Source organism: Glycine max, chromosome 18, assembly GCF_000004515.6.
Source record: "Glycine max cultivar Williams 82 chromosome 18, Glycine_max_v4.0, whole genome shotgun sequence".
NCBI classification, from domain to species: domain Eukaryota; kingdom Viridiplantae; phylum Streptophyta; class Magnoliopsida; order Fabales; family Fabaceae; genus Glycine; species Glycine max.
Window position 1 is genome coordinate 5,086,823 of NC_038254.2, and position 24,060 is coordinate 5,110,882.

General features: G+C 32.4%; 4 protein-coding genes across 7 annotated transcripts; 1 reads left to right on the top strand and 3 right to left on the bottom strand.

Annotated features, from left to right (window-relative positions):
• Positions 1-1,298: 1,298 nt before the first annotated feature.
• LOC102666672 (protein DOUBLE-STRAND BREAK FORMATION) lies at positions 1,299-3,894 on the bottom strand. Its single transcript, XM_014770451.1, has 5 exons — positions 3,836-3,894; positions 3,560-3,767; positions 3,200-3,343; positions 2,577-2,721; positions 1,299-1,375 (listed from the first exon to the last, which is right to left on the bottom strand). The coding sequence occupies exons 1-5, from the start codon at positions 3,892-3,894 to the stop codon at positions 1,299-1,301; spliced, it is 633 nt and encodes a 210-aa protein (XP_014625937.1).
• Positions 3,895-6,856: 2,962 nt separating this feature from the next.
• On the bottom strand, positions 6,857-11,502 carry LOC100819953 (transcription initiation factor TFIID subunit 15b). Of its 4 annotated transcripts, none has more exons than XR_005889700.1 (8): positions 11,084-11,502; positions 10,888-10,993; positions 10,034-10,757; positions 9,634-9,784; positions 9,462-9,543; positions 8,514-8,721; positions 8,363-8,399; positions 6,857-7,076 (listed from the first exon to the last, which is right to left on the bottom strand). XR_005889700.1 is itself a non-coding variant. In XM_006602010.4 (6 exons), the coding sequence occupies exons 1-6, from the start codon at positions 11,430-11,432 to the stop codon at positions 8,607-8,609; spliced, it is 1,527 nt and encodes a 508-aa protein (XP_006602073.1). In that variant the 5' UTR covers positions 11,433-11,502; the 3' UTR covers positions 6,970-8,606. The 4 variants fall into 4 exon arrangements, 1 of the variants encoding a protein (XP_006602073.1); XR_419339.4 differs by having other exon boundaries at positions 8,343-8,399; XR_005889699.1 differs by having other exon boundaries at positions 6,970-8,399.
• A 1,233-nt stretch (positions 11,503-12,735) lies between these two features.
• Positions 12,736-16,511, bottom strand: LOC100809284 (glucan endo-1,3-beta-glucosidase 9). Its single transcript, XM_003552887.5, has 2 exons — positions 15,568-16,511; positions 12,736-13,989 (listed from the first exon to the last, which is right to left on the bottom strand). Exons 1-2 carry the CDS (start codon positions 15,915-15,917, stop codon positions 12,885-12,887), a joined length of 1,455 nt encoding a protein of 484 aa, XP_003552935.1. The 5' UTR covers positions 15,918-16,511; the 3' UTR covers positions 12,736-12,884.
• Positions 16,512-19,313: 2,802 nt separating this feature from the next.
• Positions 19,314-22,092, top strand: LOC100809820 (lipid phosphate phosphatase 2). The gene is made up of 7 exons (XM_041012074.1): positions 19,314-19,575; positions 19,611-19,700; positions 19,780-19,889; positions 20,248-20,341; positions 20,488-20,676; positions 20,787-20,846; positions 21,838-22,092. The coding sequence occupies exons 1-7, from the start codon at positions 19,314-19,316 to the stop codon at positions 21,978-21,980; spliced, it is 948 nt and encodes a 315-aa protein (XP_040868008.1). The 3' UTR covers positions 21,981-22,092.
• The last annotated feature ends 1,968 nt before the right edge of the window (positions 22,093-24,060 follow it).

Consider the following 24,060-nt stretch of genomic DNA (forward strand, 5'->3'; position numbering starts at 1 on the left):
TGTTGGCCTTGAGATAGTCACAATTAAGTTCTAAGAATCATTATAGAATATTCGTAGATAAAAATGGATTTCGTTTTAGGGTAGACATGTGAAAGAAACTTACACTTGAGGAGAAAGATTGTTGAAATACAATTGTGAGATAAAATCCTACAAAGATAGGAATAAGAAAGTTGAACATCACATAAATAAAAGAAAAACTCATAAACTTAAACTTTAAAATTTTGAATAAAAGTGTGATATCAAAATTCACTTAGTTACTAAGGTCCATTAATGAAAATCCCTCAATTGCCCATCAAGTAGAAACTACTTTGAAAGGCATTCATTATTACATACTTTCCTTTGTTTTGAATTATATGTTGGGGTGGGGCTGAATGCATTGCTTTTTGTTTCTAGTTGGTAAAGCTTATTTTCCTGGCCTGTATAGTGCTAAGTTTTTACCTCTATGCACTGAAATTCAAGAACTAGAAATTTCTTTTTTATTTTGCAACATAATTTTAAAATTAAAGTTGAAAATTAACAACTCAATACTAAAATTGATTTTGATTTTATAAAATTTTAAAACTACAAACAATAAATCACCTCAAACGGGACCTTAATAAAATTACCTATTTAAACAATATTAATAATAACATTTTTAATTTTTACTATGATATTTTGAATAATAATAATAGTTTGTTTAAAAACTTAAACTTACTAATCCACATATAAGATAAACTCATTAGGTTATTTAGAAGTATTTTGAAATCTCATTTAATAGATTTTATTATAAAATAAACTTTTCATTTTTCAACAACATGAAACTTTCAGAAAGGTTAAATCAAGTCTTAAAACTGACCGACATCAAGTAATCAAACTAGTCTCAAACCTTTGATTCATAATGTAGGTTAGGCTCATACCTTATAAAATCTAGTCTAGCACAACCACTTCCCACCATTGATCGATTATTACTAAAAGCTCGTTAAATTATTTGAATAAATTACTGGACAAGGGGGTCAGGAATGGGCCCCCATTTTATATATATATATATATATATATAGTACATTGAAAGAAAGATTTTAAAAAGAATTCAATTGGAATAAGAATCAATTTCTTATTCTATTTGATTCTCTTGATTTTATATAAATATAGATATAATTCAAATCTTTGTTTGATTGAAAGAGTATTTTCAATTTTTATATTATAAAACTTCTCATGATGTTTAAAGAAATTACACACTCTCTTCTCATTTTTTAAAGTTAACCGCATCATGATTTCTATATGAATATAGGTATCACCGGTCAAACACACGAGTATACTTGTCAGTTGTTGTCAGAGTGGGGATAGCGTCTGAAACAAAATTTGAAGAGGAGCTTGCAATCTGCACTATCGGCTTCAACTGATCACACACAAAAAAAGTTAGTTTATTAGGTAACAGAAATTCAGATTTGCAATTAAATAGCTGTGCACAAATGGTATATAATCATATGTACTGCGCTACTGCCTTTGTTAACTTGTCAAATATTATATGGCGTAAGCAACTAGCTCTTTCAATGTGTAAAAACTAAAAACACCAGAAACTAATCAAGGTTTAATACTCAAATGGAAAAAAGACTGAAATTTAAAAACTTCACATGCTTAAACAATGAATTAGTTCAATGAAAAGAAGTCACAATTAAATTGATCATTTAACCTCAAATTTGGATGTCTTCCATTTAATTCACTGCTGATCTGTTGGAGACTTTGGTGTTCACGTAACTTTCGTATATTCTGTCTCTTAATTCCGTTTCTGAAAGAAGTGCTTGCTAGACATCGTTTTTCTGTGTAGATTAAGTCCGGTTTTTGCTGCTCTGTTGTTTTCCTTTTTAGATACTCTGCCGTCTGCACCTGAACTGATATGAGGAAACAGCATTAGCAGTGAACTAATGACTACTCATAAAGCACAAAAATGCATTAGTTTCTGAAAAGTATATAAAAATCTAGTTTAAATATCAATGTTCGTGCAACTAGCCACTGAGGGGGGAATGAATAACAAGTGCAATATCCCCTATATACCCATCCAAAGGAGAAGTGTATGACAAACGGACTACAAATAGGTAAATAACATCAGAGAAACCAAAAATAATGAAACAGTCAACGAAACTTGATTACATGTACAATTTTTAGCCTCCTTGCATGATTAAATTAAATAGAGAAAGAGAAAAATGGAGAAATTTGGGGAAAAACTAAAAAGAATAAAAGATATCCTACAAAACAAGGAAACACTCTTAACACAGTTATAAGTAATGTACAAAAGAGAACCTAAATACACACATTTGACATTCCTATTACAAAGCAAATCTCGGGCAAAAGGATGCCTAGGCTTTTTGTCTAACCAAATACAACAGCAAAGAACAGCATAAGCTGCACACTTCTACAGAATTTTTAGTTGAAAATGAGTGATGGACACAGCAATAGGACCAAACAATTTGCTGCTATCATTCTGAATTGCATAATCTGAAAACGATTCGTAATTCAAATCTGCTTTAAATATTGATATATTTCGAAGAACATTAATCGCGTGAATCTTCAATGCAATTAATGGATGAGTGAAGAGATACCAGATCGTGAAGCAACAGATGCCATTGCACAGTTCCTGAGCCTTGTAATCTCACTGATAACAGCCTTCAAGTTTTCTGGAACTGGGTCTCTTCCGTGCTTCAGATCATCATTATTCCCAAGGCACGACAATGCAATTTCACATGCCTAATTGCCAAGCAGAAATTAAGCATACAGACACAACTAAACTCTCCTAACGTTAAAGTGATCAAATAAGTTTTTATTTTATCAACAAATGTTAATTGTTAAAATGTTAGTTTTTGTTAGCAGGAGGGATGAAACTTGCAACCTTCCTCTCCTTCTCTTCTCCCTTAACCATCCAATCCAGTGATTGAATAAGTGAATTTTAAGTTACAATAGAAGTTTAATTAATTATTTTACCTTTTTATCCTCTTCTCTTTATAACTTAAAGTCCTTATATAGAAGTCTATGCAAATAGAACTTAAATTGCCTAAAGCATCTTCATGAAGTCTCAACTATTTACACAACAAACCCTCATGTATGGTTCAATAACAAATACAGAGACAGTTTTATATCATGGATTCAAAACTCTTCTAAATCTGTTCTCCTAAAATAAATTGCTACGTCTCACATCGCAGATTATAATTTGCACCATATCTCATACCTTTTCGGCAACGGCGTGAAAACCGTTGTGCACCGCGTTCTCCACAAAACTTAACCATTCCGCAGGCGAAACTTGTAGCCATTGACAACTAGCAGATTTGTGTTCTCTCATAACTAAAGCCTCGTATCTCAACGCCAAACAACTCTTGCAAAAAGGAATTCGAAAACGCAAAAGAGAATAAACATTAGCACGACGCATTTTCATAGCAACTAATTAAATCAGCACATACACGTCCCTGCTATATATATATATAGTTTGATATTTCAATTAGGAAAGTTGAGGTAATAAAATGCACGAGAAATGGAACAAGACAACGTTTTCTGAAGAGAAGATTGTGAAGCTGAGAAGCCGTAAGAGTACCTGTTGATCTCCGACGAGAGAGAAAGCGCGGACGAAAAAATCGAGAACGAGAAGCTTGTCGTGGACGGTTTTTGCGGCGATGGAGCGAATAACGGACAGGGATTCAGATCTGAGGAGGTGCGTCAAGCTGGATCGAACTTCGATCAACGATTTCACGTCCTTGGAGACCAAGAGCGATTCGAGAAATCGGAGGGTAGAGTCGCAGAAACTGCATGTAATGAAATCGAAATGTTATAGATGGATACAGAGAGAGAGAGAGAGAGAGAGAGAGAAGACCTTCTGGCTTGGATTAGGGAGCGAAGAAAGGAGAGTTGTTCGTCCACAGAGTGTGACATTGCGCGGGAGGGAGAGGAAATTGGCAATGGCGGTTAAGGAACGTCTTTCAGAACTCCAACTTTGAAATTTTAAAAAGGTCGGGTTTAAATATGAAGAAAAAAAGAACAATAGAGTAAAACTTTTTTTTTATCAAGTAAAATTATTTTACATTTATTATCAGTTATTAAACTTAATTTTGTAATAGACAAAATCTGATTTTCTTTTTTAAAAAAATAAGCCACTAGTGAATGCAAAATTAAAAAGGAGCTACAATACTTTTTAACTTACTTTTTTTAACACGTAGAGATGTACATTAATGTATTAATGTACAAGGAGTTGCAATATTCTTTAACATATTTTTTTATTAATTAAAATTTATTAAAATTATAAAGTCATCAATGAGATTTACTTAATAAGTAGGACTCACACTTTTTTTAAACTGTTAGCAGTAAAATAAAATAAAAACATTACTAATATTTCTTTATATATATTTAGCTCCTTTAATGTTATTGGTTTGGATGAGTTTAAGGATTGTCAGTGCCCTGTACAGTAATAGTCTTACTATTACTATGAGCAATCCATTTGAATATGCGGTACACAGATAAAGTCATCAACTTGAGATATAAAGTGTTTTTTTTTAATCGATAAATATTAATTTATTAGTAATGCTAGTTTTTGTTAATAAAGAAGATTGAACACATAATTTTTTTTCTTTTTTCTTATTTATTTAATTATCTCAACCCACCTTATATCTCGTTTGACATATAAAATTACAAGACTAAATTTTAATTACTTCACAGTTTTTTCCAATTTAATATTTAAGTTTATGAAGTACATTTTTAATAGATGATGGCGAAAAAAATTATATATAATGGCATTGAGAGTTCGTGAAGTTTAAGAGCTTTATAGCTTATGTAAAATTGGAGGGGGAGATTCTGATAAATTGCTAAATACAAAATATAGGTGAAAAAAAAAAGCTATATGGTTAGAGATTTTTCAATTATTTTTTTCTTCTTCCTACTCTAGTAATAACAAAAATGAATTCTTCTTATGTATAAAAAGTTTCCAATGGCTCTTGCTACTATAACCACCCTAATCACAATTTTTTTTATATTTTTTTTCTAAATATTGAATTTCAAAATAATAATAATAAATTATAAATAACATGTATCTTTTTCATGGAAGACAATTCTCTTTGAGTCTTGTAGTTACATATTCAGTATTTGAAGTTAAGACCTCTATTTAAACTGAAACAACTTTTTGCCGATTGATCTACACTCTCATAGTAAATAAAAAATCATATTAATACTAATTATTGAAAAACATAGCAATAGTAAATGAAATAAGAAAACCACTAGGGTTGGCCTAGTAGTGGGAAACTTGGAATAATATACATAAATTCTTTAATTCAAACCTCAGTGCCACCATTGTAAAAAAAATAAACGAAATAGGACATATATAAAAAAAAATGAGTGGATTCCATCGTTTATATATTTTTTTAGAAACGGGGGGACCTCTCTTTTCATTTTATATTCAATAGCATAATTACCATCTTAAAAACCAACTATAACCCGTAACCAAAACACATATAACAATACATTCCTTGCTTGTATATTATATCAATAGAATATTAACCTTAAAATTCAACTATGACTATTAATTTAGAATTTTTTATAAATATGGCGCACAGCATAGCAAAAGGAATTAGACATTTGCGAATAGAGGTTATTTTTCAACCATAAAACGAACGAATGATCAAATTACAATCGTGCTTTACTTCAATACATTATAGGAGGCAAAATGAGAAATTGTAGTTTTTTTTTTCTTAAATACAATTTTGATCCCTATATTTTGCTTAATCCTCAATTTTAATCTCTCTATTTTAAAATAAAGACATCGATTCCTTTATTTTAAAAGATACGTGATTTTAATCCTTTATTTCAAAATAAAAACATTCAATCCTCCTATTTTATAAAATTTACAATTTTAATCAAATTTTTAATTTCATCTAAGCTTTATTTCTTCTATTTTGATCTAGTTAAACCCTAGACGTAACATATTTATTTAAGGTATTTTCAAAAAATGATTTAATTAATTATAATGTAAGAAAAAAAGGAAATAAAGAAATATATATATATATATATATATATATATATATATATATATAATTAAAGATTTGACTAAAATTACAATTTTCCTTTTAAAAGATGAGGTTCAAAATTATAAATTTTCTGAGATATAAGAAACAAATGTTTCTATTTTGAAATATGAGGATTAAACTTGTGGAATTTTTAAAATAGAAAAACAAAATATTTTTATTTTAAAATAGAATGACTAAAGCTATAGAATAAGAAAAATATGAAAACCAAAATTATATTTAAGTTTAATTTTTTATAAAACAAGATAAAAAAAAGAAGCAACAATGAGAAAAAAGGTTTCAAATTTCTTTTAATTATTTGACTTTAAAAAGTTTTAAAGAAATGTGTTCTTAAATGACTTTTAATTTCACATAAACTCGAAGAATGTTATCTCTTAAGAAAATAACATAATCTATTTAAGTTGAAAATACTAACGAGGTTCTTGTATCATTACCTAGATTAGTGTATTAGGCTTGTACTCAGTCTTTAAGAACGACTTCAAGGAGATATATGAAACTGGACTAAAAAAATATTTTACGTATAAACTAACCCATCATTCCAAAACGTGCGAGTAACCATAACATAAACCAATTGGTTATTAGATTTTCACAAACTTCCCTTTTGGCGATGTAACAAATTTTGGTGCAAATAATAAAATTATGTTCAATTGTAAAATTTTATCTTCATAGCTCTCGACTGAAATTAAGAAAAAAAAAAAAAAACTTAGTGCTCCCGTTCACTCACGCTGACCCAATAATTGATCACCACACGCTCAATCTCGTTGAATTTGCTATATTATTGATCAATACGTTTTGATCCCAGGATTTGACAAAGACCCAATACATTTTGCAAAACATCAACGTTGATGAAATAATCAAATTATTACAACGCCGGTGAAAGTTTCAACAAAATAGAAAACAAGAATTACGAAAAAATGGTCAGAAAGACATCAGGGGATTTAAATAACTGATGGAAGTTTAAGTTCATCCTCTATGAAACCGTCTCAAAGATTGTCCAATATTAGACAAGAGGGCATTCACAACCAACAAATACCGGACACTAACCTGTAAGGACGATAACAAAAAAGGAAATCCTTTATTAACAGGCTATATATAACACAATTAGACCACTAAGTGTCAAAGTACATTTGTTGAATTATATGCCCTCCAAAACCCATCTGGGGACAAGCCCGGTAAGAAGCTACCATATTTTTCACACCATAAATAGCCAAAGGAAGAAAGTTCTGCTCGCAAGTGATACTGAATATGCAAAAGCCACATGGGACTGGATGTGTGAACCATAAAACAAACTAGCAATGCAACTATTCTCATTTTATCATGTAAACAAACTAGCATTGCAGACAATAAGCACAGGAATGCTACTGTGAAGTGCGAACTCCAATAGCTAGCTTGCTAAAAACATGTGTATAACAGTTAAAAAGTTACTTGACATCCCTATTAGCTGATGTAAAATAAGAAAACAAACCAATAGGAAAGCTAAAAAGACTATACAAGAATTGCTTCTGCATTACATTACATCAGATATGCAACAGTACTTTTCACATCTAGAAGCTTGTTGATATAAGTTTTCATCTACTTTAAATGAAACTTGATTGAAGCTTGGTGGACATTATGTACAACTTGAACTACAATAATATTTGGAACTACTTTATCTGATTAATCTCCAAAATAGTAGAATATTTTGTTCAGCTCTGTCCCTAAAAAAGCATTAGCTTTGCTACTCAGTCATGAAACAAAAAAATCCCATCAAAGTATGAAACTTCAATTACGAAGCTAACATTATAGCAACCTTGTTGCTATATGCTATAATCCTAGGTTCTGACTCAAAATGAAGCGGTTTTCAAAACTTCAATGATAAAGTAAATTGCATTCTTTTCAGTGTTAAATTAGCTCACAAGCTTGGCTCTACCTTGAGCTGCTTAGATAACAATTTCAAGCAGTTAAATTAAAACTTCCCAAACTATCAAGTAAATGAAGAAAAATACAAGACATCATGGAGCCTCACTTTCAAACAGACAACGATAGTATCACTCATAATTGATTGATTGTAAAGGCTTTAATTTAAAGCAAAGAGCAGCCAGCATTACTACTTTCCTGACAAAAACAGATTTCCCTTAAAACATTGTAACTAAGATTTATTGATCTATGGAACCATGACTGACATAAAGCATTCTATTAATTAATGCCATCATCTGCTTGTACCAGATGCCACATGGGATGAGCTAGGAATGCAAGCATTTATCCACATAATGACACATGGTTTCATTTCCAAGCAAGTATTAGGCACATTATCGTGAAAGCAGCACTCACCTGAAATATTCAACACCTACCTTAGCAGCAAGCAATTGGGAGACTATCCACTTTCCTCTAGAAAAAACATTCACATGATTAAATTAATCCCTGGTTTAAATTCAAAACCCACCAGCTAGAAACAAAAAGGAGCGCGGAAGAGGTATTGCTCAAAGTGAGTGAACAACCTACCTCTTTGCTTCCAGTTTAAGAAACCAGCCAACTGAAATAATTAAACCCTCAGCCCACAATTCATAGTACATAAAACGTTCAATGTCCAAGCTCTCAGTATGGACGAGAACGATTTCCATAATGATCACGCCTATCAGGCCCAGAACCACCACCTCCATCTCTATAATTGTCTCTGCGTCTATCTCCACCATAGCCACCCCTATTGCCCCTATAAAACAAGAAAAATAAAATTTAGACAAGGAAACATTCATACACAATGACCAGTTGTGTACTTGTGTGATAAATCCTTTCATTGATAAATGTACAGAATGAATCCCAATCTAATTGATTAACCAAACAACTAAATTTCATAACCAGCATTTCAGTGCCTTTCATTATTGACCGTAGGTAATAAGTTCAATACTTTCATCTTTGGCATATATTCTTATGAAGTGAGAAATATAACAAACATGCATAGAAACTTAGTGGACATAATTTTTTAACTACTATAAAACATAACATGAATTTTATATCCCAATACACAGGATTAGCACAATAACACAGCTACAACTAAATATTTCAATGGCATTGGTCTTTGAACTTGTGATGAAATAATGAAAACAGTCAATATTAATTGAGTGTGTAATAGATACCCTTGGTTATATGCAGGTGGAGCATAATTTTATATCCCATTACTCAGGATTAGCATAATAACACAGCTACAACTAAATATTTCAATGGCATTGATCTTCAAACTTGTGATGAAATAATGAAAACAGTCAATATTAATTGAGTGTGTAATAGATACCCTTGGTTATATGCAGGTGGAGGTGGAGCATAATTTTATATCCCATTACACAGGATTAGCATAATAACACAGCTACAACTAAATATTTCAATAGCATTGATCTTCAAATTTGTGATGAAATAATGAAAACAGTCAATATTAATTGAGTGTGTAATAGATACCCTTGGTTATATGCAGGTGGAGCTCTTGGTGCAGATTTTTCTGCCATTGCAACACTGATTTTGTAACCCCTCAAATCATAATCTGAAATGCAATATTCTATATTAACATCCCTTTACGAGAGACACTAAATATATAGACAGATAGAAATGAGGAAATTGTTCGATGAAGTACTATTGTAAAAACCGCCAGCAGAATGTGCTGCAGAAGGGTCTTCATAAGCAAGGCAAGCATCACCCTTATTGTTTCCATTATCATCAGTGTAAATCTTTATGTTCCAAGGCCACTGATCTTTATAGCCCCTCTTCTGCTTTATTCTTCCAACCTAAATGGTTAAAAATATGCAACAAAATCATGGCATGTTGTGCCTATTTCAAGTAAGAGAAGAGAAAAATAATCATATTTCCCTAGCACAAGTAAAGCATTTCTTATATAAGCACGATCAGAGATATAACCCATAAAAAATGTACTTACAAATTAAAAAAAAAAAACATGTGAATTTACTCAGCATTGCATTCATATATAAAATATTATCAATATGCAAAACTCTAATGTAAAAAGATCAGGATATTACTTGTCCAATGCCTCCAAAAAGTTCCCTCAATTCTTCAATAGTCACATCTGGTGGTAGGTTTGAGATGTAGATTCTAGAGTTGTCACATGTATCATCACAATTCTCATCACACTGTCTCACTGCAGCAGGGGGCTCAGCAGAAGATCCACCAAATCCACCTCGATTACCAGCACCATAAGTGCTGTCATATCCAGTAGGAGGCCCGGATCTACCGCCACTCCGTCCATCCCCTTGATTATCTCCCCCATAACCACCCACATTACCCCCATATGATGGAGGATAGGAATTGGGTCCACCAGTATAACTTGCAGGTGGAGGAACTGCTTCTGTTCCATAACTTGCATTCCCACCACCATAAGAACTGTAAGTGGGTGGGTAGTTTCCACCAGCACCACCACCATAAGATTGGGCAGTAGGAGCAGGAACTTGACCATAACCACCATCTTCTCTACCTTGATTACCTCTGTATGAACCACCTCTACCATCACTACTACCACTCCTTCCACTGTTATAGTCATTGCCTCTCCCTCCATCATAACTCCCAGATCTACCCCCTCCACTGTTATAGTCATTACCTCTTCCTCCTCGATTGTTACCATAGCCCCCACCTCCTCCTCCTCCTCTATTATAACCACCACCACGGTCATTAGAACTATTGGGATTAGGACTTGGAGCACCGCATTTGTTGCATTCAACCCTTTTTGCAAAGTTCAAATTCCCACAACTATACAAGGCAATTTCAAAATCAAATAGAGAAACACAGAAATCAACAGCAGTAAAATTCTCACAGCTTCAGCTAATGAAAAGCAGGAAATATTCTCAAGAGCAGAATTTTTTTTTTAAAAAAAAAGAACCTTTGGTTAGGACAACGCCAGTCTCCATCTCTACCGCCGCCACGGCCGCCGCCGCGACCGCCACCTCGACCACCGCGATCTCCGCCTTGAAATCCACCACCACCTCCTGCAGAAATTCACATCAAATAAGAACATTATATAAATAAGAATAAATAAATTAACAGATAAAACGATAAAACAAAGTAAAAAATAACACCTCGACCACCATAACCTCCACCTCCCCGGCCACCTTGACCACCACCTCCCCCGCCGCCTCTTCCTCCATAGCCTCCGCCATCGTTTCCACTGTAGCCGCCTCTTCCGCCATAACCTCCACCATCGTTACCACCATATCCGCCGCCGTTTCCGCTGCCTTTGGCTCCGTAACCTCCACCTCCCCCGCCATCACTACCACCATATCCGCCACCACCTCCTCCTCCTCCATAGCCTCCGCCACCATAACTACCACCTCCACCGGCACCACCGCCGGTGGAACCGTATCCGCCGCTGGCTCCATAAGACGGTGGCGCGGAACCGCCGCCGTCTTGACCGTACGCTCCAGACATGATCCGATCTAGGGTTCCTTGAGACCGCGAGAACGAGATTCTTTTAGCACGCTGAGTTTGTGAAGTAGAGTAAAGAAAGCACTGCGAAATGGGCCTAAATGTGAAGACCTTAAAGCCCCTTTCTAACGGCCCACGTTATCTTACTTAGTCAGTTTGTTGAGTCGTTCCTTCACACAAGTCAAGCTTCGTGTAGGTTCTAATATCTTGTAACCAAGATTTACACAATAAATCCACCATTGTAATTAATGATGATGCCATCTATATTAAAAAAAATATAAATAATTTTATAATCTATAAACTTATACATTTAACATTTAAACATCAATAAAATTCAACATACTTTACAAGTTGTAACATTGGGTGTTACATATCCTCGAATAACTTTTTTTTACAAATAGAAGATTGTATTAAATAAAAAATAAATGTATTTAATGTTTTAAAAAGAAAAAGAGTTTAATTTTGATATACTATTAATATAAAAAAATTCAACCAATTAAAAATTACTCTAACTTTAAAAGTGATTATTATAAAAGTGTCAATTTTTAATTTTATGATAATTCAAAATTAAATATCATTGTAAAAATCTTTATACCATCCATGATTAAGTACTATTTTTTTAAAAAAAATCTTCATAATAGAAAATAATAATGTGATTTTATAGGAAAAATTAAAATTGTACAAAAATGGAAAAATGTTATCAATATATCATTGTCGTAATCTTTAATAACTTTATTTTATTTATAGATTTCTTAATTGTACTCAGAATAATACATAATAAAACCGTAATTGTAAAGCAAAAAAAATGTTGATATCCACCTTCAAAACGGATTTAAAACTAGCAAGGTTTTATTAGAAAAAAGTATTTATTATATTTTGAATGCAATAAAAAAAATTATTAATATTTTCTCCATTAGTATCGTAAGGCGCTAGCTAACTTAGAACAGTAAAGCTAGAACAGTCTGATCCTAGTTTCCTTCTAGTGATTTCTTAACATAGTGTAGTAAAAATAGAACTTCAAAGAAAAGAACAAGGACATTTTCATTTCCTAATCAAACAACTCCATATCAAAAGCACCAAGAAAGGTAACTATAGTCTTCCGGAACACTGGAACAGACAGAAAATTAAGCATTATTTTGAATAAACTTTTGTCAATAAAAAAACATCCATGCTGCTTCTAAGCTCTATAATAGTACCTTATTGCATATATCATGAATATTTATGATGATATTTTCACTCAACTTCTGGAAATAGTAATTTCACCAACCACATGCAATTGATTAATGAGAACTCAGAAATGTATGCAAATGAGTAAAAATGAAAAGTGACATTCTTCGTATTTAACCTGCATAAGTAAATTAAAATAAAAGGTGCTAACCATTTCAATTCATCAATATACATCTACAAAAAAATTACGGCAGGCCAAAATATGATCCTCCCCAATGGTTACCTATGTCAAAGTGCCAAAGACACCAAGAGGGTTGTTACAAGTAAAATCACCTGCAGGAAATTACACATCCTGTGAAATTCTGAGTGAGAGACGCGAATCTCAATGGGAAATCTGCAATGATCCATGGATGGATCAACAGTAGTGATCAAACCTAGACCTCCAAAGTCACAGCTTTCAGCTCTCTGATCATGCTGCTGATAGTAACTATTAAAAGCATATGATATGTTACTAGGCCAGCTGATGTTAAAGCAAGATCCACCAGGAGACAGAGCAGTACAATCAGCACTTGCACAAGCCTCTAAAGCACTGGCAGTTGCATTTGACAAGTCTTTATTGTTGTTCACAACACACCACTTAGAAGAGAGATACTCAACATTTTGAGCATTCACGAGGCTCTTTGAACCTTGGCCAAGATCCATATGGTACTTTGCTTGGCCGTCAAAAGTGAACAAACCCCAATGCCTTTCAAAGTTTCCAGAAGCAATGCTCCTTTGGTCCTCATCAAGAAGGCTCATAATGTATGTTTCAAGTGGTGGCTTGTGTGGCCTAAGTGGGGTCCCCAAGTTACTATGAAGGTGGTTTATAAGGCCTTTAATGAAGGTTTCTGCAAGGTATGAGCTTCCATTGACAGCACCATCTGTTGGCCAACCAATCTTCGCCACGACAATGTCCATATTAGGATATCCCGCTGTTGATAATACAGTAACCACTGTATCATAGCTTAAGTCAAAGCTGTTTTTGTATGTTTTATGGCTAAAATTATGAGGGCGTGCAGTTTCTTTGAAGAGGGAGAAATCCAGCGAAATGTTTTTGGTTTGAAGGTGGGTTACGAATGGGGAAATGGTCACAAAGAAAGGTGATCCATGCTTATCAAGAAATGTGAGGAGCTCAATCATGGTTTTGTTGATGTCAGGCCTCAAATGCACTCCCGAGGACAGGTTAAATCCTGACTCGAAACTGTCAAAGCTACATGGAACCACAACTTTCACTTTGCTGTCCAATTTTGCTTTCTTTAAAGCTGCTTGAATGTTCATAGCAGCTCCAATGAGGAAGGGATGAAATTGTTCATTGTAGATTTTAAGAAATGGCTCATCACCAACTGCAACATATCTGCAAAAGTTATGTTTAGAACTATATGTAGAGGGAACCATCCATAAGACTGATAAGAGATACAAAATCCATTTTATTTCAAATTTGAGTTCAATTGGAAAAAAAACTGGATTCAACAATGCAGCTCAGTGGCTCTAGCCATACTGCCAGATCATAGCTGCTAGATGAATTTCTTTAATATCTTGTTTCAAATCCTGTTAGCTGATAAAGTCCTAAGCAAGATAAGATGAGACAAGACTGTCATTCCATCTTCCCCAAAAATGATTTTCCTAATAAACATGGTTCCCTGGAACAAGAATGGGGCTTGTTTTCGAACCATTGCAGTGGTTCCATTATCAAGTAGTGAGCATTTTATTATGTGATTCTAGTCCACCTTCTTAAACATTCCCCTGATATTATTGGTAACAGAGGAAGGGAAGATATGCTTGTTCTACAACTACAGTGGAAGAACATAGATAATAGAATATGATCATGAATTGAATGACTCTTGGTCAACTTCTGTGGGGGAACTTATGAAAAAGTTGAGGTGCATAAATTAGTTTTAACTTATGCGAGAACTTTTCATATTATTTTTGTTTGTCTTACAAGTACTTGTTGAGGAGTTTATTAAAACTCGCTCATATTTGTAAATTATTAAGGCATAAATGGAACTAGATATCTACAGCATCAGCATTTTCAGGGTACAGAACCAACATTTAGACAAGTTTGCAGACTAGCTTTTCATTCTCCTAGCATGCAATACTGAGAAAATAGTAATGTTTTTTTTCCAAAACCAACTCTTAAAGTTAAAAGAGCAAACTTAAAGCTTGTCCATCCGAGATCAAACAAGATGCATTTTATGTATGTCACTAACTGCAGTACTGTCTTCTGCACATACACACACAAAACAGTAGCTTGCAACATATCATAAATCATAAGTTCTTCACCTGTTATTATTTTCTTACACGGACTAGCAAGCCGGTATTGCTATTGAGGCCAATACCCAACTCTACTAGAAGGGGCAATATATCTGGAAGTGAAGGGCAAATGTGCAGTGAACCAAGGAAGCTGATTAATAAAGAAAAGAAACACAGACTTAACAAAAAGAATCAAGTTCAACAAATTGGACATCATCCTGATTTCTTCTTGGTATATAGTCTCAATGGTCCAAGTACAGATTCTAGCATTCTGTAGTTAATTATCTTCGGTCCCTTTGAGCTATGGCAATCCTCATATGGTTATATGAAAACCGTGCCGCTTGACACCTATGGGATTGTTCTATAATATAAAAACCTATCGTATGCAGACACTAATGCTTGTTTTACTCTTCAGGATAACTCATCAAAGGGTGAATAACAAACACGGAATTGAAAACCCCCCTTTACAATGCCCATGATCATCAGTAAATTAAAAAAGGTAAACAAAAAATCCAAAGCAAAACAACCATGTATTGAGAATTAAAACACTTATAAAAAAAATGGGAAAATAAAAGAATAATAAGAAGATGATTGACAATAACACAACAAAGCAACTACAAAGCACAAGTGAAACAAAGCAAAGGGGCAACAAAAAGAGCCAAGATATTATAATCTGACTCACTCGATTCGTGTCACACTGCCCACATTAGGCATGTAGCGGGTAACATTATCATGGACCCAGCTATCAGCAGCCTTCTTAGAAGAGTTCAAGCTCCTGAGCATAGTGTTGGGAACACCCACACTAACATCAATGTTGGAGCCAGAAAGGGCCTGAAGAACATCAGAGTTGGCATCAAAGAGCTTGACTTTGGTGATACTGTTGGACTTCAAGAGCTTCACCACCTTGTGGGGTGGAAGGGGGTGAGAAGCCATGGTGCCCCAATTCACCCCCACAGCTCCAGCCACACAGGCAATGCTGGAAGTGATGATGAGGAACGTGAAGAGGAAGCAAGAAAAAGTGGTAGTAGGCATTTCAGGTTTGTGTTGTGATGTTTGATGATTCTGGACAAGGAAGGAGGGAAAAATGCAATCTTGGCTACTGTGTAAGTGGCAACTTTTGTTGGAGGTTTCAAGTTTCAAGCTTTGGGGTTCAATTCAATGTCTGTGTATTTTTTATTTTTTTTCAAATGCTGACAAGTGCTCCTTTTCTTCTTCTTTTTTTATGATTTTTATGATAAATATATATTTTTTTTAGTTTTTTAACCAATTTCTTAAAATATTTGTTGTTATGTTCTAAGGATACTCCTAGCAAGGTTTTTTTTTTATATAGTTTGAAATTTTTTTGGAGGTTTGTAAGTAGGTGTCAATGGTGATAGGTGCTAAGTGAAAGTGGTGAAGGCTGCATAGCATTTAATGTGTGGTGTCAGTGGTGTAGTGAACTGGTCTGAGGCCCATGGCTATTGAAGTATACTGGCAGTGGAACATATATGCTCATGCTTTTGTTGTTTTTATTAGTTTATTACTATGTTGTCTGGTTTTGTGTCTTTAACCCTCTGTGTTGGGGCAAATTGCTTGCCCATGGATGGAAATACGATGGGTTATTTGATAAAGAGAAAAGAAATAATACTGAAGAAAATTTTTATATTTTTAGGTGATTTATAATTTTTTATATTTTACTTTAATTTAAAAACTTATCTTTTTTTTTCTAAATCAAACCTATCCTAATTGAGGCCCAATATACATGACTTTGGGATTTTGACTTTTTAATTTGTAAACTATTGACCAAAATAAATAAATAAAACTTATGCTCTCTCATGTTACTTATTTATTTCCTTTTATATTCTAACTTTTGGTTCACCAATTGCAAAATAAGGAAAGGAAAAAATAAATTGAATAACTATCAGTTAAATGATTGTTTTATATCAATAGAAGAAAGTGTCAATAAATTTTTTTAAAAAAATCACACATCAATTGAATTAGATTTTTTTTATATTAACAACCAAATTATTTAACTTCAAAAAAATTTCGAATCTTTTACTTAATATGTAAAATTGAATAGCTATGAGCTTGTAGTTCAATTATCTTGGGTTTAATGTTAAGAATGAACTATATTACAAATTGACAATGGTTGTTTGTTTATGTTAACTTTCCCCTTTGCTATACAGGCATGAATTAGCGCACTAGATGGTCATGCAAGATCCGTTCGTTTGCATAGAGAAGAGGGTGAAAAAAAAGGAAAATAAATACTAAAATGAAGTGAGAGTCACACTTTTCTATTTTACTTTAATTTAAAATTTTCATTTCAATTTATTTTTATTTTCAATTATTTCCACTCTACCGAAAGGACTGTGGGTAAATAAAATTTTGCTTTTAAAGTCAATTTTGAGATAAAAGAATTAATTTTGATAGAAATTAAAATTCTTTAAAAACATTAATAAACAAAATTAATTCTAGATGCAAAACTCGTAATTTTTTTGCAGCATCTTTATATGTATATTTATAAAAAAAACATTTTATTTTATTGTTTAAATAATTAAATTACTCAAAAATCACTACCAAAAATAAACACATATTTGAGGAGGGAGTTTACATCGATCGCTGATAATTATTTATTTATGTTAGTCGTTAACTATTTGCAATTGTAATTTTATATTCACTTTAGCTAAAGTACAATTGTAATTTTCTATATTTAAAACTTGAAACTGTATATAAAATCTAATTAGAAGTAGTGTTATGGAGAATTAATCAAATAATTAGTAGAAAATATAAATGCATAACCAGTAAAGTCCACTATCATTTTATAAATAGTTGATTTACTAGTTAGTAGAAAATATTCTTAATGCTATAACTACATAATTGAGATTACTAATAATTAATAAAAAAACACTTTAATTTAGATCATAAGATGCAATTCTTCCTCAAATCATTCATCAAACTCCGATATGTATCTGAAGTTTCTCTCGATCATAGCTTTTACGTTAGACACCGGGCGTGCAGTCTAAAAAATGCACGTCCCTGCCTTTCTCTATCTCTTTCTCCAAACATTTGTTTAAAGCTAAAGGTTCATTTTTAATTTTCTTATTTCAAATTAGATTCCCTTAATTTTTTTCTCTTCAGGGTCTGTCTGAGTTTTTTGTATCTATATAACAATTTTCAGGTTCCAGTTTCATTGTGGCTATCGTCTTCTTTGATCATATATGTGTGGAATATAATTTCGTGAATGACATTATCTGTTTTTGTCTCAATATACCATAGATATTTAGTTGATTTTGCCAAAGGAGGAATGGGTATCCTCGTTATGCCCCTTAATGGATTTTAATTCTTAACATTTATTCACTTTAAAACGTTAATCTCACAATCAGTTCCTTATGTGTCTATATTATTTATGTTCATCTGCACGTCAGTAGTTAGTATATATATTGCATTGTAATTCCTTTAGGCATTTTATGGGGTTAATATCTGTTTTTCCATATGTTCATGTGAAAAAAGTTAAAATCAGCCAGACTTCTAAAAAACACTATTATTCCTTTTCTGCTTATTTTCTTCATCATATAGATTATTACATTTTGAAAGTATATTGTACAAATTATGTTTAGCCAGTTTCTTCTTTGCTCTCCTTTCTTATTAGTTTTATTAGTCCTGTTACTCTCCATTTAACTTTGAGCAAAAATGCAACAGGCTTGTTGTATAAACTGCATTTATACACTAGACAGTTAGATTGTTAAAATTGTAATTAGATAGAGAGCAGAGAAAAAAATATATTTTTACTTACCAATGAACATTAAAATATGTTTCGTGATGCAATACTATTCACACACTGCTTTCATGGGAAGTATTCAAGTGTAGCAGGCATCAACTTAACACAAAATGATCAAATTAAAAATTGATAAAATATTTTGCATGATTATAAAATAAAGGTTGCTAATGGTAATGATCTTCCATGAATAACGTTCAGCATGAGTTCAAGATCCTATGGGAACATATCAGGCTAGTCATACTCAGATCACGTTTGGTTCCTAACATTGAAACTTATAATCGTAAGTGTATTTTATAGGACAACTTAGATGCAGTTCCATTAGTTCTTTCAGTATAGTTCTCTAATTAGGATTGGAGTTTTATCTCAGTAGCCTACCCTGATCTTTTATACAAAACTTTATTAGATAAAGTGAACCTCCATTTGTAAACGGAGAACAACACTAAAATCACTTAAGAAATTGTATTTAAGTTTTGTCCTATTTTATATTCCTGTAAAGCCTTCAATTTCCAGTTTATTACCCTGCAATGTGTCAAGCCATTCGTTACATAGGCATGGCCACTTTGAACATATTAAACATTACAGATCAACCACAAGTGTTCTTAAGCCAAAATAAATGAATACAAAGGTGACTGAGCTTTTTCTTTTGTAGCCTTACTTGGGAGAAAAAAAAAATGGTTTTTCAATCTACAGGAAGCAAGTTGGCACTAAGTCATATGCATGATTGGCTGATTCTTCTGCTTCTTGCTGCTATGGATGGAGCCTTGAACATGATAGAACCATTCCATCGCTACATCGGGAAAGACATGATGAGAGACCTTATGTTCCCATTCAAAGAAGATACCATACCCATGTGGGGTGTCCCTGTAGGTACCTGCTTCCATCATGCTAATAATCCATGGAGATACCTCAAAATTATACCTTATACCATTAAGGATACAAAAACTTAACTTCTTGATCATTCCTGTAACAGATCCTCTCTATTTTCATCCCCATTCTTATCTTTATTGCGTTTTACTTTGCCAGAAGGGATGTCTATGATTTACACCATGCAACATTGGGTATTCTCTTGTGCTCTCTCAGTATGTTACTTGTTTTATCATCATCTCATTGGAATTGCTTCCTTAATTTGGAACTTAGGTCTCATGTTTTCAAGCTTAATCACTGGAGTCATCACTGATTCCATTAAAGATGCTGTTGGTAGACCGCGACCAAACTTCTTCCACCGGTGTTTCCCTGACAATATACCTGTGTGTTTTCCTTCTTATTCTCAGTATTCTGTAACCTTTAAGGTCGTTTCCAGAGAATTTTGTTTGTTTTCATTTCATATTATAAAGTAAGGTCACATTGTTTTGACTTTAAAAAGATTTGTATAATGTAATAGTGACAAGAAGATTTCTGTTGTTTTCAACATTTCCTATAAACAAAGAAAAAACATTTTGTGTACATTTTTAATTATTTGTGAAAGCAGGAAATGAAAACCAAGAAATTTCCTCTCAAACCAAATAGATCCTTAACTTCTCATTCAATCCTTCTGATTCTCTTGTCTCTGGCCCTTTCTGTCTAGTACTGATTGCTTAATTATGCTATGTGAATTGGTTCATGCAGGTGTTTGATAAAGACAATGGTGATGTTCTTTGTACTGGGATTAAGGCAGTTATAAAGGAAGGATACAAAAGCTTTCCAAGTGGGCATACTTCATGTAAGTAGTAGAATATCTGTTTCAAAAATAATGGTTAGGTGTTGATGACATGAACCTAGTCTAGAAGGTTGTCTAACCATTAACTATGAAAATTATCAATTGTGGAATGTGTTTGGCTTTTTTAATTTGGTAATTAATAAATGCAGGGTCCTTTGCTGGTCTTGGTTTCCTTTCATGGTACTTATCAGGGAAAGTTAGAGTGTTTGATCGCAGGGGGCATATTGGGAAACTATGCCTAGTCTTGCTTCCTTTACTTATTGCTGCTCTTGTGGGAATTACTCGAGTTGATGATTACTGGCATCATTGGACTGATGTGTTTGCTGGAGGCCTTATAGGTTTCTTGCTAGTTACACTTGTTATCATAATGCAATACATTGTTGCTACATTTGAATATTATTGTTTTGCAAATAATGCCTATGTAACTACCTTTGATTTGTTGCTTCAGGACTTACCGTGTCTTCAATCTGCTATTTGCTACTCTTTCCTTTGCCTACTCATCCACATGGTACGAATTCTTGTTCTTTGATTATTTCTTCCGAATTTCAATTTAGCCCACCATTTGTATTGAATAATTGTTTTCCTGGACAATTATGAGTGTGTATATTTCGCGAATTAAAAGTTTATTTCTGAGAATGTGAACTTTGGAATGTAATATTTTCATATTTATTCTCGGGTATTGTTTATTCCTGAAAAAGTAGTGTTACTGCATGAATTCATGGAAGTCACATATTGAACCCCTGAATGTTAATGTTTGGACCTCATCATGTCAATGAAGAATGATAGGAATTAGGAACAACGAAGAAATTGGTTGGACAAAAGTTGTGCAGAGTATTAGATACCCAATTAGTGTCATTTAGATCTTTAATCTTCGTATTGTAGTATTGCGTCTTATTTTCTATGTTTTTTCTTTTTCTCTATGGAGAGAAACTAGAAAGTGGGCGCTGGCAAATGAGTAATCTGCTAGTTCAACCAAAGCAATATGACCACATTTATAATTATAGTAGTGTTATTACCTTGTGCTCATATTTCCTTAAGTTGTCTGTTGGATGGTGCTCAAATGAGTGCAGAAAAACTCCTTCGGTAACTAGTGAAATATAACTCTTACAATGAGTTTGGATTATCTTCTTAACAACTATAAAGAAAAAGTTAAGTGAATATGTGACTCAAAATAAATCAAACTTAACCCAGTCGGCCAAGTGATGAGAGGTTTAGATAATTTCACAAGGTTGCAAAATTAAATTTTCTTATCGTCATTGTAGGCAAAAAAAAAAAACTTTTTAGATAATTTATATTAGTTTATATACTTGAACTTTCAACTTATTCATATAACTTTTCCGTAAATACCCATAAGATTTTTTAGAATTTAACATTTTTGCCTTAGAAAAGTCTTAAAAACAATGCTTTACAATTGAAAAAAATCATACAAACTAGAAGCTAATCTAAATTGGGCATCAATCTTTGGTTTCTTGACTTGTATTTTTGTTCCAAATCTGTAGGTTGGGCTCCTCATGCTTTTTTTCTTATGATGAGAGAGAGTGATTCTCCTTCCCAACGAGGAAGCCAAACTCCAGATACAACAAGACTAGATGAGTTTCCCCTGCAAATGGCGGAAATGGAAAGTGGGACAAGATATATGTGAATGTGTGATTGCTGATTTCTGTTATGCTATATGCTTCTTTGACGAAATGGATTATAGGCAGTTTAGAAACATTTGGCAGTGTTGTGTCCATGTATACATCTCTAATAGGTACCTTGCAAGATTGCAGTTTCCTTAGGTCGAACTAAGAATTAATATTCTCCAAAGTAGTGAAATTTATAATTAATAGCATGGCGAATTCAAAGTTTCAATTCTTACTAGAATCACACCAATTAATGGGGCTCTTTCTCTAATATAAGTCTAACAGATTTTTATTTAAGAATGAAATTAGAATGGTCCAGTTCATTCTTTCATGGAATCATTTCTGAATATAAAGAAATAGGATGAAATAAGAAAATTTTTTGTAAGTATATACTTATAATTTAATTATTATGCACAAGGAGTGTAAAACCCTTTTTATATTATCCTATAATTACAAATTATTATTAATATGACTTTTAAAATAATTATCATAAAGTTAACAAACTTATCATACATGATGGGTTGTGATTTGATGACGATGTAAAACTTTTTACATTATTAGTGTATAGGTTCTTTTTCTCATGTATATCTTGAAATCATTTCTAAATATAATGAAATAGGATGAAATAAGAAATTTTTTTGTAAGTATATACTTATAATTTAATGATTATGCACAAATAGTGTAAAACCCTTTTTATACTATGTATAATCATAAATTATCATTAATATAACTTTTAAAGTAATTATCATAAAGTCAACAAAATTATCATACATGATAGATTGTAATTTGAGGACGATGTAAAACTTTTTACATTATTAGTGTATAGTTCTTTTTTCCATGTATATCTTGAATAGGTTCTCCATTTTTTATCGTATGAAAATAACTAAATGTTTCTTTTGCTTTTTTTTCCAATAATTTGTGATCTCTAATAGATCTTTTAGTAGATTCGAACTCATATAAAGTTCTAATCAACTATAAAGAAAAGTGTGTTTATGTTAATGAAAACTCATCATCCATACATAATGAATTTCACGTTTTACACAAGTGTGAAATTTATAATTATTTATTAATAAATTATTTTTAAATATAAATATTCAGAGATGACAAATTAGGTTATCTAGACTAAGTTATTGAAATGAGATGAGCTAAGCCGAATTTGTTATGAGTTGTAGATTTATCAGCGTAGTCTAGTCCATAAGGTTGGGCCAAATTGATTTAATTTTTTTAGGTTAATTATATATAAATAAACTAAATAAAATAATAAATAATATCGAGCCAAATTAGTTTGATGTTTTTTGGGCCAATATTTTACAAGTCTGATATGACTCATTGAGTCAAGTCGAATTAGCTTGATTTTTTCGATCCTAAAATTTAGGTTGTAACCTATCATGGGTTGAGGTTCGATCATTAAATTAGTTAGGTTTATTGCGGATGATCTAATTATAGTTGAATTAGGTGTCAGGTTAATAAATTCCAACCTAATGAGTTCAATCCAATTCAATATACATATAATATTAATAATAAAATAATAATATTCTAATTTTAGCTGTCTGTTGTGTGATGTGTGAGTGATGTAAACCTAAGAAAGAGCAAAGACAACAAATTGTGGGCATGTCCTCAATTGATTCCTAGATGCCTACGCCCAGAAGCAAGTAAAATTCAATTGACACATAACATGATACCAATCAAATGTTAAGTATAACAAGCAAAGCGACATTAGTTAGTGTATAGTTAGTGTACGAAGCATTAAGAATCCTCTGGTAAAAACATATTTGATTTATGATAAACGATTTATACTATGATACACTATTTTTTAAATTTTTTATATTTTAAAAATAATATTGGATTTAAATTTAGTAATAAAAATGTAAAAGATATGTTGAATTATCAATAAGTCATTGGTTCAAATAATACTAGATACTTCATATCAATAACATAATTTAAAAAAATATATTGAAAGATACAAAATGTTAAAAAAATTCCTAATCATTTTTGTTATGGAAAAACTCCTAAAATTATTCTCGTACAAAAATAGGTCCTAAAAATACCTTTTTCAAAATAGACAAATAGTTATTCTAATTTGTGACTATGGTGATATCG